The sequence below is a fragment of the Kogia breviceps genome, chromosome 1, assembly GCF_026419965.1.
Source record: "Kogia breviceps isolate mKogBre1 chromosome 1, mKogBre1 haplotype 1, whole genome shotgun sequence".
Classification (NCBI taxonomy): Eukaryota; Metazoa; Chordata; class Mammalia; order Artiodactyla; family Physeteridae; genus Kogia; species Kogia breviceps.
The window spans coordinates 121,911,763-121,927,655 of record NC_081310.1 but is presented as its reverse complement, the minus strand read 5'-3'; the positions used below and the strand labels follow the sequence as shown (position 1 = coordinate 121,927,655).

General features: G+C 36.0%; 1 protein-coding gene across 11 annotated transcripts in view; it reads right to left on the bottom strand.

Moving 5' to 3' along the window:
- Window positions 1-1,167: 1,167 nt before the first annotated feature.
- Window positions 1,168-15,893, bottom strand: part of HFM1 (helicase for meiosis 1) — a 129,409-nt gene continuing 114,683 nt past the window's right edge. For 7 of the 11 annotated variants that reach the window (XM_067042903.1, XM_067042913.1, XM_067042873.1 and 4 more), the window contains 5 exons: window positions 14,069-14,314; window positions 12,904-12,994; window positions 2,725-2,827; window positions 2,472-2,626; window positions 1,168-1,723 (listed from right to left, as the gene is read on the bottom strand). In XM_067042903.1, coding sequence (XP_066899004.1) covers window positions 1,654-1,723; window positions 2,472-2,626; window positions 2,725-2,827; window positions 12,904-12,994; window positions 14,069-14,314 — 665 coding nt within the window. In that variant the 3' untranslated portion in view covers window positions 1,168-1,653. Of the gene's footprint in view, window positions 1,724-2,471; window positions 2,627-2,724; window positions 2,828-12,903; window positions 12,995-14,068; window positions 14,315-15,893 lie in introns of those variants that run through there. The other 4 variants (XM_067042910.1, XM_067042889.1, XR_010842344.1 and 1 more) reach the window with 3 other exon arrangements.

Sequence of the window (15,893 nt, the reverse complement as noted above, 5' to 3'; positions counted from 1 at the left end):
ACGAAAAAACAACCCTCAGAATGGGAGAAAATATTTGCAAATGAATCAAGAGACAAAGGATTAATCTCCAAATTATATAAACAGTTCATGCAGCTCAATATTAATAAAACAAACAACCCAATCAAAAAATGGGCACAAGACCTAAATAGACATTTCTCCAAAGAAGACATGCAGATGGCCAAGAAGCACATGAAAAGTTGCTCAATATCACTAATTATTAGAGAAATGCAAATCAAAGCTACAATAAGGTATCACCTCACACCAGTTAGAATGGGCATCATCAGAAAATCTACAAACAACAAACGCTGGAGAGGGTGTGGAGAAAAGGGAACCCTTTTGCACTGTTGGTGGGAATGTAAATTGAAACAGCCACTATGGAGAACAGTATGCAGCTTCTTAAAAAAACCAAAAATAGAGTTACTATATGACCCAGCAATTCCACTACTGGGCATATACCCAGAGAAAACCGTAATTCAAAAAGACACAGGCATCCCAATGTTCATTGCAGCACTATTTACAATAGCCAGGTCATGGAAGCAACCTAAATGCTCATCGACAGACGAATGGATAAAGAAGATGTGGTACATATATACAATGGAATATTACTGACCCATAAAAACGAATGAAATTGGGGCATTTGTAGAGATGTGGATGGACCTAGAGACTGTCATACAGAGTGAAGTAAGTCAGAAAGAGAAAAACAAATATTGTATATTAATGCATATATGTGGAATCTAGAAAAATGGTACTGATGAACCAGTTTGCAAGGCAGAAATAGAGACACTGATGTAGAGAACAAACATATGGACACCAATGGTGGAAAGTGGGAGGTGGGTGGTGGTGGTAATGGGATAAATTGGGAGATAGGGATGACATATATACACTAATATGTATAAAATAAGTAACTAATATGAAAAAAGATAAAATTAACCCATACTTATGGATTCATGGGAAAATTTTAAAAATGTAAATGATCTAAATAGTCAAAGATGGTCAGACTGGATTAGAAAGCAAAACCCAACTATAAAAAAACAAACATTGCTTACAGTGCCTATATACTACTTAACAGTAAAGAAATTTGAGATATATCTCACTGGAAAATAGCTTTTGCTATAGTAAAAGTCAACATAACAAAGTTTTAGAATTTGTCACATTGAGAAACAAGTTAAACAGTCTATATTGTTTCATTTATTGTTGCTTGAAATGATATAACAATAGGTTCAGACAGCCACTGGATTCTTAAAAATCTTTAGTAAAACAAAACAATAATGGTGAAAAATCGATAGAGTAAATAGATTCACTGACCTACCATCATTTTGCTTTCACAGAATACATTTCTTCTTGTTAAGAAAATATAAAATTGGTTCCCGTCAAAAACCAATTAGTAACCAATAATTATTTCTAAATGAAATGATTATCAACTTATGAAACAAAGCCATTGCAAAAGTGCTTTTCATGAAGTTACAATATGATGGGGAAAAAAAATCAGTCGAAATATTTTGTTGCAAAAGAGTCAACAAAGCTAGTCAAATCCAAGAGAAAAAAAATCTGAACAAGTATGAACTACTTTTTAAAAATAAAAATCATGCATTGTGATTAGGTGTCTTTAATACTTTTTCTTATTAATATAAAAAGAATTTTTGTCTGATTGTTTTAGAAAATACCATCAAATATTCCCAGAAGAGACTTCATTTCATCAGCTTCATCATCAGGATGAAACCAACTGGAGGAAAAAGCAAACGTAAAAATAACTATTTTTGTAGCACAATTTATTTTAAAATTTACAATAAATAATATAATAATAAATATAAAATGGATAAACTTGAAGATTGCTGAGAGGTTAATTTATTAAACAAACTTCAATGTGCATAACCTTGTAGAAAGTCTGGGGCAAATTAGAGTTCATAAACTGTGAAAGGTAGAGACAAGTATCTTAGGTATTTCTTTAAACATACTGGAAAGTAATGCCATTTAATCAGTGTCAACAGGTCTATAAACCTTGACTATTCAAGGAGAGGGAAACTGCTAGAGTTACCCATAAAAATGACCAGCAGTTGGGGCACTGATTAGACTTAGTCTGACTTTCTCTTTGAATCTGTAGAATTGTAACAGAAGTTAGTGGCTAAAATACAACTTGAATGTTAAAAAAATTAGCTGATCTCATTTCTCAAGTGACCTTACACTTCATATTATCAACATAGTGTATTCAAATCAGTAAAAAAAAGTTTATCAACATAATATAATGTTTTAATTACTAGCATCAAATATATGGGTTCTCAAAAATTGAGATATTTGATATTTTGAATTATCTTAAGGAGCTTAGCTCACCAGTGGTCTAAAATTTTAATGTCTTTAAGTAAATAAAACATTTAGGTCCTGATCTTTAAAATGAAACAAGGGAAAAGGAATACTGAACTTCTTTGTAAAAAGTTTTTAGTAGTGTAGTTTCAAAATATTTTTAAAGTTCTTACCTGAAATCAATCTCCTTTTTATGTTCACTGTTTCTAATAAAGCAATCCACTTTCTTAACAAAATTTGAAGAGCTTGATATTTTTTCAGAGTGAGTAAAGCACAGCCTTTCAATCTCTGGCGACAGACTTTGTTGTTTTATTTCTTGTAAATGGACCTATATTTTGAGGTTAAAAAAATTAGCAATCATTGAATATTTAACTATTCAGGTGGTATTTAAAAGAAAAACAAAGAAGTGCTTCTTATAATACTTGCATTTCCAGCTTGTTGAGGTAATTTTGTCATGGAGGATGCAGCAAACTTGGACATAGCAGAATCTGATAAATAAATATCTGGCTTCTCATGTGATGAAACAAAACTAAAAATCAAAATGAATTATTTATAAAATACAGCAAATAAGAGAAACAAACCATTCTAATTTAGATCAACAGTGATCCTTTGGAAAATATGATTAGAGTTTATCATATTTATCAACCCCAAAATTGATGCTCCATTTCTTAGACTCATGGAGAACTTGGTGTATCTCCTTTCTTTTAGACAAAACAACAACTTATATAGTCCAAATAAAATAAGAATACTACTTTTAAAGGCCTACAGAAATAATCATTCAACAATTTTCATTGAAATTGTCTTATGCTTAATCATCTATCATTTAGCTGTTTGTAAATCTTTTCTAAATCCCACTTGTTTAACTTTTAGTCTCCTTTCCCTTTCTGGTCTCACTGTAGACAGACATCTCTAACTATTTGTTCATGTATAACTGTATACTTGAATTCACTTTTAATCTTTTGTATTAAATTAATTCATTAAAAAACATTTATTATTCACTACTGTATGCCAGACATTATACTAGGAGCTAAGTATGAAATAGTAAACACATCCTCAGGTGGTTATCATCTATAGATGGACAGACAATGAATAAACAATAAATATAATTATACATCCTGAAGTTATATGAAAGAAATGAAATAAGTAATATTATAGGAAATAACAGTGTGGAGGCACAAACCCACTTTAAAAAGGTGGTCAGGATGCCGCTATGAGGAGAAGACAATTTAAGCTGACACAAGCTAAAATGTGACAGTCATACAAGGAGCAATAAACAGTAGATATGGGTAGGGAAGAATCACATATATTGATAAGAACTGAATCTCTTTATCTCTGATTAATGGCAAGGAATTAAAATAGTAAAAAGGGTATGAAAGGAAAAGCATGTGTTTCCTTTTCATCTCAGACCCTCAGATCCCACAGGCCTTCTTCTTAGCAGCAACTTCTGGCACCGTTTTCTCAGAGGTTTCTTGATAGGACTCCTTTTTAAACCCACTTATATTCTGTTGGTCACTTCTAAACTCTCCCAAAATTATTTGTAGTTTTCTAAAAGTGTGGTGCACAAAACTGTTCATATGCCTTGCTATCTTCCTACTTGTGATTTGCCTATTTTCTCTATACCCCCAGCTTTGTTCCACTTTGATGTTTCTGTTTATTCCGTATGACTCAGAGTTAGAAGCAATGAATGGAAATGATAAAAAGACAAATTTTAGGCAAATATTTTTAAAAGCTATTGAGTGGTGATCTGAGAGATCCAAACATGGAACAAGCACTGAAGAGTGAATAAGCTCCTGGACACTGGAGTTGTCTTGGTAGAAATAGCATGATTACTTGCCAGTGCTGTTGAATGGTTATTCAAGGATCCAGTGGTGGGGAGACTAAATGATATTTAAGTTAAGCCTGCTTCAACTCTGGAATTCTCTGAAATCTATGATTCTGTGATGTTGATACTAATATTCAGTAAAATGACTAAATAATAGCAAAAATATCAAAAGACACCACAAATTTATAACTTTTTAAAAGCAGGAGACATAAATAATCCTTAAGTAGAAAATTGGACCATGAACAAAAAGTTACCAATGTTTCTTCTCTGTGGGAAAGTTTTGGCTCTGGCTATAATTTCTCTCCCTTGAGCTCTAATCAGGTCCAATATCCAAATGCATTTTACATTTCTACAAAGATACTGTAAGTTGTGGGGATGGGAGGTGGTGCTGGTGTTATGAATTGGGAGATTGGAATTGACATATATACACTAATATGTATAAAATGCATATTAGTATTTTATAATAAGAACTTGCTGTATAAAAAATAAAATTTAAATGATACTTTAAGTTGAACACTTCTAAAATTATTATTGTTTTTTTCCCAAACGTCTATGTTCTATATTCTCAGATAATTCCTCAATCTACCCACTTGCCATTTATTCTTCCCTCTTCCTTTAGTACCATATTCTAGCAATTGCTAAATCTAATCTGTGTTATCTATGAAATATTTCAAAAATCTAATTCTACCTCTCAGTATCTATCACCTCTGCCCTAGTTGAGGCCTCATCATAGCCTGCCTTTCTCATTGCTCACCATGTCCCTGCTGTTCCCACCCTCTACAAATCATTCTAGATATCACTGCTAGAATGATTTTTTCTGATTAAGTTATATAAACTGTGCTTAAATATTTTGGATGGGCCCTCACTGCTTACTATGGAGATCAAAAACTAGAGGCCTCTAGGGTACATACGGTCTACAAGCATTATTATTATTTTTTGGAGAGAGCCTGCTGCAGACCATATCACATTTAAAAAAATTAGTTGTCAAAATTTAAAAGTCTGGAGAGCTTCAAGATGGTGGAAGAGTAAGACGCGGAGATCACCTTCCTCCCCACAAATACATCAGAAATACATCTACATGTGGAACAATTCCTACAGAACACCTACTGAATGCTGGCAGAAGACCTCAGACCTCCCAAAAGGCAAGAAACTCCTCACGTACCTGGGTGGGGCAAGAGGAAAAAGAAAAAACAGAGACAAAAGAATAGGGATGGGACCTGCACCAGTGGGAGGGAGCTGTGAAGGAGGAAAGGTTTCTACACACTAGGAAGCACCTTTGCGGGCAGAGACTGCGAGTGTCAGAGCGGGGGAAGCTTCGGAGCCACGGAGGAGAGCGCAGTAACAGTGGTGCGGAGGGCAAAGCGGAAAGATTCCCGCACAGAGGATCAGTGCCAACCTGCACTCACCAGCCTGAGAGGCTTGTCTCCTCACCTGCCGGGGAGGGTGGGGGCTGGGAGCTGAGGCTCCACGTCGGAGGTTGGAATCCAGGGAGAGGACTAGGGGTTGGCTGCATGAACACAGCCTGAGAGGGCTAGTGAGCCATGGTTAGCCGGGAGGGAGTCCAGGAAAAGGTCTGGAACTGCCAAAGAGACAAGAGACTTTTTCTTGCCTCTTTGCTTCCTGGTGCACGAGGAGAGGGGATTAAGAGCAGCGCTTAAAGGAGCTCCAGAGACAGGCACGAGCCGCGGCTATCAGCACGGACCCCAGAGATGGGCATGAGACACTAAGGCTGCTGCTGCGCCACCAAGAAGCCTGTGTGCAAGCACAGGTCACTCTCCACACGTCTCCTCCCGGGAGGCTGTGCAGCCCACCACTGCCAGGGTCCCATGATCCAGGGACAACTTCCCCGGGAGAATGCACGGCGCTCCTCAGGCTGCTGCAACGTCACACCGGCCTCTGCCAACGCAAGCTCGCCCCGCATCCCTCCCTCCCTCCGGCCTGAGTGAGCCAGAGCCTCCGAATCAGCTACTCCTTTAACCCCGTCCTGTCTGAGCCAAGAACAGCTGCCCTCAGGGAACCTACATGCAGAGGCAGGTCCAAATCCAAAGCTGAACCCCAGGAGCTGTGTGAATAAAGAGAAAGGGAAATCTCTCCCAGCAGCCTCAGGAGCAGCAGATTAAATCTCCACAATCAACTTCATGTATCCTGCGTCTGTGGAATACCTGAATAGACAACGAATCATCCCAAATTGAGGAGGTGGACTTTGGGAGCAACGATATATATATATTTTTCCCATTTTCTCTTTTTGTGAGTGTGGATGTTTATGCTTCTGTGTGTAATTTTGTCTGTATAGCTTTGCTTTTCCCATTTGTCTTGGGGTTCTGTCTGTCCATTTTTATTTTTTTTTAATACTTAAAATTTTTTTCTTAATAATTATTTTTAATTTTAATAACTTTATTTTATTTTATCTTATTTCTTTCTTTCTTTTTTTCCTCCCTTTTATTCTGAGCCATGTGGAGGACAGGCTCTTGTTGCTCCAGCCAGGTGTCAGGGCTGTGCCACCAAGGTGGGAGAGCCGAGTTCAGGACATTGCTCCACAAGAGACCTCCCAGCTCCAAGTAATATCAGATGGTGAAAATCTCCCAAAGATCTCCATCTCAACGCCAAGACCCAGCTCCACTCAACAACCAGCAAGCTACAATGCTGGACACCCTATGCCAAACAACTAGCAAGACAGGAACAAAACCCCATCTATTAGCAGAGAGGCTACCTAAAATCATAATAAGGCCACAGACATCCCAAAACACACCACCAGACATGGAGCTGCTCAACAGAAAGACAAGATCCAGCCTCAGCCACCAGAACACAGGCACTAGTCCCCTCCACCAGGAAGCTGACACAACCCACTGAACCAACCTTAGCCACTGGGGACAGACACCAAAAAACAACAGGAACTACAAGCCTGCAGCCTGTGAAAAGGAGACCCCAAACACAGTAAGTTAAGCAAAATGAGAAGACAGAGAAACACACAGCAGATGAAGGAGCAAAGCAAAAACCCATCAGACCTAACAAATGAAGAGGAAATAGGCAGTCTACCTGAAAAAGAATTCAGAGTAATGATACTCAAGATGATCCAAAATCTTGGAAATAGAATTCAGAAAATACAAGAAACATTTAAAAAGGACCTAAAGAACTAAAGAGAAAACAAACAGTGATGAACAACACAATAAATGAGATTAAAAATTCTCTAGAAGGGATCAGTAGCAGAATAACTGAGGCAGAAGAACGGATAAGTGACCTGGAAGATAAAATAGTGGAAATAACTACCACAGAGCAGAATAAAGAAAAAAGAATGAAAAAAATTGAGGACAGTCTCAGAGACCTCTGGGACAACATAAAACACACCAACATTCAAATTATAGGGGTCCCAGAAGAAGAGAAAAAGAAAGGGATTGAGAAAATATTTGAAGAGATTATACTTGAAAATTTCCCTAAAATGGGAAAGGAAATAGACAATCAAGTCCAGGAAGCACAGACAGTAACATACAGGATAAATCCAAGGAGAAACACACCAAGACACATATTAATCAAACTATCAAAAATTAAATACAAAGAACAAATATTAAAATATTAAAAGCAGCAAGGAAAAAACAGCAAATAACACATAAGGGAATCCCCATAAGGTTAACAGCTGAACTTTCAGCAGAAACTCTGCAAGCCAGAAGGGAGTGGCAGGACATATTTAAAGTGATAAAGGAGAAAAACTTACAACCAAGATTACTCTACCCAGCAAGGATCTCATTCAGATTTGATGGAGAAATTAAAACCTTTACAGACAAGCAAAAGCTGAGAGAATTCAGCACCACCAAACCAGCTCTACAACAAATGCTAAAGGAACTAGTCCAGGCAGGAAACACAAGAGAAGGAAAAGACATACAATAGTAAACCCAAAACAATTAAGAAAATCGTAATAGGAACATATGTATCAATAATTACCTTAAATGTAAAGGAATAAATGCTCCAACCAAAAGACATAGATTGGCTGAATGGATACAAAAACAAGGCCCTATATATGCTGTCTACAAGAGACACACTTCAAACCTAGGAACACATACACACTGAAAGTTGAGGGGATGGAAAAAGATATTCCATGCAAATGGAAATCAAAAGAAAGCTGGAGTAGCAATTCTCATATCAGACAAAACAGACTTTAAAGACTATTACAAGAGACAAAGAAGGACACTACATAATGATCAAGGGATCAATCCAAGAAGAATATATAACAATTGTAAATATTTATGCACCCAACATAGGAGCACCTCAATACATACAGCAAATACTAACAGCCATAAAAGGGGAAATCGACAGTAACACAATCATAGTAGGGTACTTTAAGACCTCACTTTCACCAATGGACATCATCTAAAATGAAAATAAATAAGGAAACACAAGCTTTAAATGATAAATTAAACAAGATGGACTTAATTGATATTTATAGGACATTCCATCCAAAAACAATGGAATACACATTGCTCTCAAGTGCTCATGGAACATTCTCCAGGACAGATCATATCTTGGGTCACAAAATCAAGCCTTGGTAAATTTAATAAAATTGAAATTGTATCAAGTAACCTTTCTGACCACAAAGCTATGAGACTAGATATCAATTATAGGAAAAAATCTGTAAGAAATACAAAGACATGGAGGCTAAACAACACACTACTTAATAACCAAGAGATCACTGAAGAAATCAAAGAGGAAATCAAAAAATACCTAGAAACAAATGACAATGAAAACACGATGACCCAAAACCTAAGGGATGCAACAAAAGCAGTTCTAAGAGGAAAGTTTATAGCAATACAATCTTACCTTAAGAAACAAGAAACATCTCAAATAGACAACCTAACCTTACACCTAAAGCAATTAGAGAAAGCACAAAAAACCCCCAAAGTTAGCAGAGAAAGAAATCATAAAGATCAAATCAGAAATAAATGAAAAAGAAACAAAGGAAATGATAGCAAAAATCAATAAAACTAAAAGCTGCTTCTTTGAGAAGATAAACAAAATTGATAAAACATTAGCCAGACTTATCAAGAAAAAAAGGGAGAAGACACAAATCATAGAATTAGAAATGAAAAAGGACAAATAACAACTGACACTGCAGAAATACAAAGGATCATGAGAGATTACTACAAGCAACTCTATGCCAATAAAATGGACAGCCTAGAAGAAATGAACAAATTCTTAGAAAGGCACAACCTTCCGAGACTGAACCAGGAAGAAATAGAAAATATGAACAGACCAATCACAAGCACTGAAATTGAAACAGTGATTAAAAATTTTCCAACAAACAAAAGCCCAGGACCAGATGCCTTCACAGGAGAATTCTATCAAACATTTAGAGAAGAGCTAACACCTATCTTTCTCAAACTCTTCCAAAATATAGCAGTGGGAGGAACACTCCCAAACTCATTCTACGAGGCCACCATCACTCCGGTACCATAACCAGACAAGGATGTTCACAAAGAAAGAAAACTACAGGCCAATATCACTGATGAACATAGATGCAACACTCCTCAACAAAATACCAGCAAACAGAATCCAAGAGCATATTGAAAGGATAATACACTATGATCAAGTGGGGTTTACCCCAGGAATGCAAGGATTCTTCAATATATGCAAATCAGTCAACGTGATACACCGTATTAACAAATTGAAGGAGAAAAACCATATGATCATCTCAATAGATGCAGAGAAAGCTTTCGACAAATTTCAACACCCATTTATGATAAAAACTCACCAGAAAGTCGGCATAGAGGGAACTTTCCTCAACATAATAAAGGCCATATATGACAAACCCACAGCCAACATCATCCTCAATGGTGAAAAACTGAAACCATTTCCTCTAAGATCAGGAACAAGACCAAGGTTGCCGACTCTCACCACTATTATTCAACATAGTATTGGAAGTTTTAGCCACAGCAATCAGAGAAGAAAAAGAAATAAAAGGAATCCAAATTGGAAAAGAAGAACTATTGCTGTCACTGTTTGCAGATGACATGATACGAAATACAGAGAATCCTAAAGATGCTACCAGAAAACTACCAGAGCTAATCAATGAATTTGGTAAACTAGAAGGGTACAAAATTAATGCACAGAAATCTCTTGCATTCTTATACACTAATGATGAAAAATCTGAAAGAGAAATTAAGGAAACACTCCCATTTACCACTGAAACAAAAAGAATAAAATACCAAGGAATAAACCTACCTAAGGAGACAAAAGACCTGTATGCAGAAAACTATAAGACACTGGTGAAAGAAATTAAAGATGATACAAACAGATGGTGAGATATACCGTGTTCTTGGATCAGAAGAGTCAACATTGTGAAAATGACTCTACTACACAAAGGAATCTACAGATTCAATGAAATCCGTATCAAGCTACAGCTGGCATTTTTCACAGAACTACAGCAAAAAATTTCAAAATTTGTGTGGAAACACAAATGACCCTGAATAGCCAAAGCAATCTTGAGACAGAAAAACGGAGCTGGAGGAAACAGGCTCCCTGACTTCAGACTATACTACAAAGCTACAGTAATCAAGACAGTATGGTACTGGCACAAAAACAGAAATATAGATGAGTGGAACAGGATAGAAAGCCCAGAGATAAACCCACACACATATGGTCACCTTATCTTTCATAAAGGAGGCAAGAATATACAGTGGAGAAAAGACAGCCTCTTCAATAAGTGGTGCTGGGGTAACTGGACAGCTACATGTAAAAGAATGAAATTAGAACACTCCCTAACACCATACACAAAAATAAACTCAAAATGGATTAAAGACCTAAATGTAAAGCCAGACACCATCAAAATCTTGGAGGAAAACATAGGCAGAACACTCTATGACATAAATCACAGCAAGATCCTTTTTGACCCATCTCCTAGAGAAATGGAAATAAAAATAAAAATAAACAAATGGGACCTAATGAAACTTAAAAGATTTTGCACAGCAAAGGAAACCATAAACAAGATGAACAGACAACCCTCAGAATGGGAGAAATATCTGCAAATGAAGTAACTGACAAAGGATTAATCTCCAAATTTTACAAGCAGCTTATGCAGCTCATCATAAAAAAAACAATCAACCCAATCCAAAAATGGGCAGAAGACCTAAACAGACATTTCTCCAAAGAAGATATAAAGATTCCCAACAGACACATGAAAGAATGCTCAACATCATTAATCATTAGAGAAATGCAAATCAAAACTACAATGAGATATCATCTCACGCCGGTCAGAATGGTGATCATCAAAAAATATACAAACAATAAATGCTGGACAGGGTGTGCAGAAAAGGGAACCCTCTTGTACTGTTGGTTGGAATGTAAATTGATACAGCCACTGTGGAGAGCAGTATGGACGTTCCTTAAAAAACTAAATATAGAACTACCATATGACTCAGCAATCTCACTACTGGGTATATACCCTGAATAAACCATAATTCAAAAAGAGTCATGTACCAAAATGTTCATTGCAGCTCTGTTTACAGTAGCCAGGACATGGAAGCAACCAAAGTGTCCATCAATAGATGAATGGATAAAGAAGGTGTGGCACATATATGCAATGGGATATTACTCAGCCATAAAAAGGAAGGGAACTGAGTTATTTGTAGTGAAGTGGATGGACCCAGAGACTGTCATACAGAGTGAAGTAAGTCAGAAAGAGAAAAACAAATACTGTATGCTAACACATATTTATGGAATCTAAAAAAAAAATGGTCATGAAGAACCTAGGGGCAAGATGGAATAAAGATGCAGACCTACTAGAGAATGGACTTGAGGACATGCAGAGGGAGATGGGTAAGCTGGGACCAAGTGAGAGAGTGGCATGGACATATATACACTACCAGATGTAAAACAGATAGCTAGTGGGAAGCTGCCGCATAGCACAGGGAGATCAGCTCGGTGCTCTGTGACCATCTAGAGGGGTGAGATAGGGAGGGTGGGAGGGACGGAGATGCAAGAGGGAAGAGATATGGGACATATATATATGTATAACTGATTCACTTTGTTATAAAACCAGAAACTAACACACCATTGTAAAGCAATTATACTCCAATAAAGATGTTAGAAAAATTTCAAAGTCAGGAGATGTCACATAAATTTTAGATCTTAGCTTTTTTGAAAAATCAGGATATTTGACAACACTTGACTCACATTTCCTGTACAGCAACAACTGGTTGGAGCTGAGTAGTTGTTATTCCGTTTAGATGGGACACTCTACAGTTAACCTTGGCCCATGAAATCCCAAAGGCAGTTTGAGCTTGTGACCCCTGACCTACTGGATACAGCACAGGTATCTAAATATGGCATTCATGGCCCCTCACAGACCTCAGCAATCTCAGCCTTAATTGTATGGCTACATAGACCACACTGTACTGACCCTTGAGCATAGGATGCCTTTTCAAGCCTTATTCCTTTACATGTACTCTTCTACCTGGAATGCCTTAGTCTCCTCTTTTCTACCTGTCAAACTCCTATTCAGTTTTCACATCTTATAAAAAGTGAAGATTCCTCAGCTCCAGCCCCAGAGACCATGATTCAGTAAGTCTAGCATGGGGCCCAGGAATGTGCATTTTTATTGTGCACCCCTGGGTAATTTTGATTTTTGGGTGGTCTGACAACAGCACTTTGAGAAACACAGCTCTAAGATTAAGAGGCTTTAAGTTGGCTAATACCCTATTGCTTCTCTGACATCTAATGACTTGATCCCCATCTCCACTTACATGTCAGGAGGATATAAAGTTGTAGGTATTTGAAAATAAAGTTCTAAAACTTGCCTGTTTGACATTTCTGTTTGGAATTTGCTTTTTGATTCTTGGATGGGTAGCTTACTTGCCCTGGTTCTTGAACTCAAAGTGTTTCCAAATCCTAGGTAAAGAGATAACATTTTGAAATAAATTGAATAGAATATCTGTATTCTATTCTAGAGTAGAATATCTCTCCAAATAGATATGATCTAGTTAAGGAGAGAATGAAAAATTCTTCTCAATAATAAAATTTAATGTGCATAGACAAAACAAAGGAGCGAAGCTAATTGAGAGTAAAACTACAAAACACATAGGTTAGCTTATTAGTCACTATATTAAAAGGTCCCCAACCACTATCATTTATTTATTTATTTATTTATTTATTTATTTATTTATTTATTTATTTATTTTTAAGCCATGTAAATGATCAAGTCAAAGTTCATTCAATATTTTCAATGGTCTGCAAGGGACTGATTTCCATCTGTTAGCCATCCTGGGAAAGAGTATCTCCATCTCCCTATCTTGTCTTATACTTAACAAGATTTTCACTTCTCTGTTTTGGTGAAATAGAGTGAATTCACCAGTAACTCAAAGGCCTAGTCCCATTATTTTTGGATTGTATATGATTTAAACACAATATCTAATACAAGAGAAACTAATATTATACCTGAAAAGTCAATATTTCTACTAGAAATAACAATTATCTTTTTATGTTCTTTGCTAGCATGTGAAAAAATAATATTTTAAAAATTTGAACATTTTTGTTTTTCACAAACATTACCAGACTACGTGAGATCTTAAAATGGAGAGCAGGATAGTCTGCTTTATGAGGGAAAATTCGATAAACAATCTGAATTTGAATAGAGCCTTTAACAAGATAAGGAGCAATAGAATAGAAAAAGCTCATTTGCTATATCGTCATCATGGAATAACCTTGACCTCTGTCCTTAGGGATAGGAAATGTTATTTGTGGGAGGGTCAAAATTACTTTTGCTAAAAATCATAATCTTAACAAACTGAAACTAATTAAGCAAGCACACAAAAAAGACAAAGAAAATTAGTCCCAAAAGCTTAACTAAAAAATATTCAAATAATTTCTCATGAAATTATTTCATTCTAAATATATTTCAAATACAATACACACATGTATACAAAAATACATACATACAAATGAAATATATTTCATGCTATTTACCTGATGTTTTTGTCTTCTCGGTATCAGCTGAAAAGCTAGTAACTTCTATTAAGCTTTCATCATCAAAATCATCCCAAACTTCATTTCCCAACTCAAAGTTCACATTCAAAACTTCTGAAAATGAAGAATTACTTTTAACCACATCTGTCAAATTCTGGTTTTCAGATGCATTAAGATTTTTGTTGAACAGCATTGTTTGAGGGGCTTTCTCATTTGAAGTTGTAGAATAGGTCCGTCTAGAAAAATCTGTCATGTGTATGTATAAATGAGTATAGGCACTTTTTAAACCTTAAGCATCATTATCTATTGACATATCAAACACATCTTTCAACTAATAAACAGAGGTCTTGAGTAGTAGTGTTCTAAAGCATTGCTGAGTATTGTATTTAACAATTCTATTTACTGTATTACATGTAGTGATTGCTGCACTAAATTTAATTTTCAAGGTATTCTTCTAGACAGAATTAATTTTCTCTCTTAATTCCTACATAAGAATAATCTTACTCCAAGATTGGATTGTAATAGCTTCTAAAATGGGCTTCCTCCCCCATCTCTTCTCCCTACAAGTAGTTAATTTTGAGTATTGTTATGAAAATATATCGTTATTTTTCTCCTGCTAAAATATCCTCAGTGTTATCCATTGTTTATAGCCTGGGTTTAGAGCCAGACTACCTGGGTGAAAATTCCACCTCTATCATTTACTAGTTGGATGATCTTAGACAACGAATTTAAACTCTGAGCCTAGTTTTCTCCTCTGCAAAATGGGGATAATAATAGTACCTAACATGGAACTTCCCTGGTGGCATGGTGGTTAAGACTCCCCGCTCCCAATGCAGGGGGCCCGGGTTCAATCCCTGGTCCACGAACTAGATGCCACATGCATGCCGCAACTAAGAGTTCGCGTGCCACAACTAAGGAGCCGGCAAGCCACAACTAAGGAGCCTGCCTGCCGCAACTAAGACCCAACACAATCAAATAAATAAATAAATAAATAAATAATAGTACCTAATACATATGATTGTTATGGGGACTAAATGCCTTTACTTGTGCAGTTTTCCATAGCAGTGGTTCATAAATATTTAATAATTTGCTTCTCCAAAAAATTTTATGCATATATATGTATTATATTTAAAGGATGTATAGCACACAATTTACAAATAATGATAAAATATATAGCATGCTTAACTGTAAATTCCATATATCTAATTGATTATCACTGAACATTTTCATTGAACTTTGCCAAACTCTTTTATCTGTATCAACCTATGGTTGCAATTGATAAATGAATGTAGTTCTCACATTCATTTGTCAATTCGAATGTTGTTTGATATTTTTGTTGACTTTAATAAAGGTAAATCAATGAAGACATATGTTGGGACTTCACTCATTCACCCATAGCCTTAAGCAATTTCCTTGTTGAATTAGATAATAATTTTCAAATGCCAGAAGAATATTCCTTCAATTTTTCTTGCTATCCACAATGTAAGGGCTACAGACATGACACACTGATAAATTAAATCTGCATACTATCATTTCCTCCATCACTTTCTTAAGTATAAACAATAAACAAAACAATAAGTTAAGCCCTGATATGTAGTGTTTGCTGATTTCCATTCTATAAGTACTCGCACCATTACTGATTTCAAGCTACCAATGTGACATAACTGAATGCAAAGTTGGGAAGAAATGCACAGTAGCACCCCTTTATACAGTATTTCCATCATACAGATACAAATATAGATGCAAATAATCTCAAGAATACAGATAACAGTAAAATGTAGTAGAATAATTAGGAAATGGTTAGTTTTTAATATTTATAGTCTTT